This window comes from Bison bison, unplaced genomic scaffold (assembly GCF_000754665.1).
Source record: "Bison bison bison isolate TAMUID 2011002044 unplaced genomic scaffold, Bison_UMD1.0 scf7180017851930, whole genome shotgun sequence".
Taxonomy (NCBI): domain Eukaryota; kingdom Metazoa; phylum Chordata; class Mammalia; order Artiodactyla; family Bovidae; genus Bison; species Bison bison.
In genome coordinates, this window is record NW_011482503.1 from 20541 (window position 1) to 22715 (window position 2175).

At 64.0% G+C, this 2175-nt stretch overlaps 1 protein-coding gene across 1 annotated transcript in view; it reads left to right on the forward strand.

Annotated features, from left to right (window-relative positions):
* The window catches only part of TOP3B (topoisomerase (DNA) III beta), a 15464-nt gene that overhangs the window by 3391 nt on the left and 9898 nt on the right, over positions 1-2175 (forward strand). The window contains exons 3-5 of the mRNA XM_010852177.1: positions 277-408; positions 1163-1269; positions 2038-2112. Of these exons, the coding sequence (XP_010850479.1) occupies positions 277-408; positions 1163-1269; positions 2038-2112 (314 nt within the window). The remainder of the gene's footprint in view (positions 1-276; positions 409-1162; positions 1270-2037; positions 2113-2175) is intronic.

Sequence of the window (2175 nt, forward strand, 5' to 3'; positions counted from 1 at the left end):
AAGTTGTGGTCTGGAGGGGAGGGGAGACTCGGACGTGCCTGGTCCCCAGAGGCCAAGAGAGACCAGGCACCCTCCGTGGAGTCAGGAGGCCACCTGGGGTCGACAGTCAGGGAGTGTCTGGGGCATTTCTGGGGAGGGTCTGAAAGAGGCAGGACTCAAATTCCAGAGTGAACACAGAAGTGTGGAGAACAGCCCTCGAGCGGTCTCCGAGCACTGTGGGGCGGCCCGGCCTCGGGGAAGCTGCGTCAGGCCTGGCCTGCCTGTGCCCCTCCGCAGGCAGCATGTCCTCGCGCAAAGGGCTGAACGGGACCTGCTCGGTGCACGAGTACAGCGGGGCCTTCGCGGGGCAGCCGGCCCGCTTCAAGATGACGTCCGTCTGCGGCCACGTGATGACGCTGGACTTCCTGGGTGAGTGCCGCCCCATTCCACCGAGGAGCCCCGCCCCGCGCCGCCGCGGCCGGAGGAAGCCCGGGGTGGGCTCGGGGCAGAGAGGTTTGTCCAGAACCGGTGAGTCCGAGGCCAGCAGGCTGTGGGGGGCTGCCCTGCAGTCCCCGCCCCAGCAGTGGCCCTCGTGGAGGCGGTGGCCCGCATCTGAGCGGGAGCCTGGCCCGTGCGGGTGTTCTGGCACAGGCCGCCGCCTGCCAGGGGTGCCCATTGTCTTCGGTCACTTGTCGGTTGGCATCGGAAGTCCGGCGCCGGTGACCCGTGGGCTGGCTCCAGGGTCGCGGTTGCTGTGGGTCCGACTGGGACTCTGGGCCTCGCTGCTTGTCTGCTCCTCACTGTGGAGGGGCTGAGGACAGACCGTCGCCCGCCAGGATCGTCCAGGCCTCCTGCACCCCGAGCCTCAAGTAGAGAAGCGGGGGGCAGTGCACGGGACAAGGGGCCCGAGGACACTGAGGTCCCCCGGGATCCGCTGAGCACTTGTCAGGGCCGGCCAAGCGCTGGGCGGGGAGAGGGTGCAGACAGTGGTCGGAGGAGGAGACGGGGTGAGCGGCGTGACTCTTACCTGCGCGGTCAGCCCGCCAGGAGCGGCGCCCCCGCCGCCGGCCTGCCCAGAGCTGGCCAGCTCCTGAGCAAGGGAGGCCCTGCTCCGAGCCTCCCCATCCAGGCGTCGCGGGCCCTGCAGGTGTGACGTGTGACCTGACGTCCCGCTGTGCCGCAGGAAAGTACAACAAGTGGGATAAGGTGGACCCCGCCGAGCTGTTCAGCCAGGCCCCAACGGAGAAGAAGGAGGCCAACCCCAAGCTGAACATGGTGAAGTTCCTGCAGGTGCGTCTGCGGCTCCCGAGCCCCACCTCCTGTCACGGCCCGGGCACCCCAGTCACCCAGCCCCCAGACCAGCCTCCTGCTTTTAAAATGGTTTGGTGGTGGCAGATTCTAAAGCAGAAGTAAACACGGGGACTTCCCTGGGAGTCCGGGGTTGAGAATCCGCCTGCCAGTGCGGGGGACGCGGGTTCGATCCCTGGTCTGGGAGGACCCCACGTGCTGCGGTATAACTGAGCCCAAGTGCCCTGAGTGCTGTGCCAGCGCTCCAGAGCCGGGGCTTCGTACCACGCCGTGACGAGACAGCGACCCCCTCGCCACAACAAGAGAAAGCCACGCACAGCAGCGAGGCCCCAGTGCAGCCAGGAGCAAAAATAAAAAGAGGAAACTAAGAAATGAAGAATGATAAAAATAACTCAAAACCATGATAAAAGTTAGAAAAGACGAGTAAGGAGGAAGAAACAAATGTCTCTGTAATCTCACCATCTAAGACAACGGCCTTAATGTTTAGTCATTCCAGTTCAGTATTTTTTTTTTTTTTGATTCAGTTTTGGGGATTAAGATCTCATGGCGTTTATTGTGTTTTTTGGTCTAAAAACTAGCAGTTCTGAACTACACTCTGCTGAGAGGCCAAGCCGGCCAGTGACTCCACTTGGTGACTACTGCCCTGGGCTCCAGGCCTCTTGAGGGCAGTCTGGGGGGCTTGGGGCTGCGCACTCTGTGCCAGGCAGCGATGGGTGGGCCGGGCAGTGCACACCCCGTGTCTCTGTACAGGTGGAGGGCAGGGGCTGCGACTGCATCGTGCTGTGGCTGGACTGCGACAAGGAGGGCGAGAACATCTGCTTCGAGGTGAGGGGCTGGGGCCCGCGCAGCCGGCCGGCCTGCACCCCGCGGGCTGCCGCGATGGGGGCC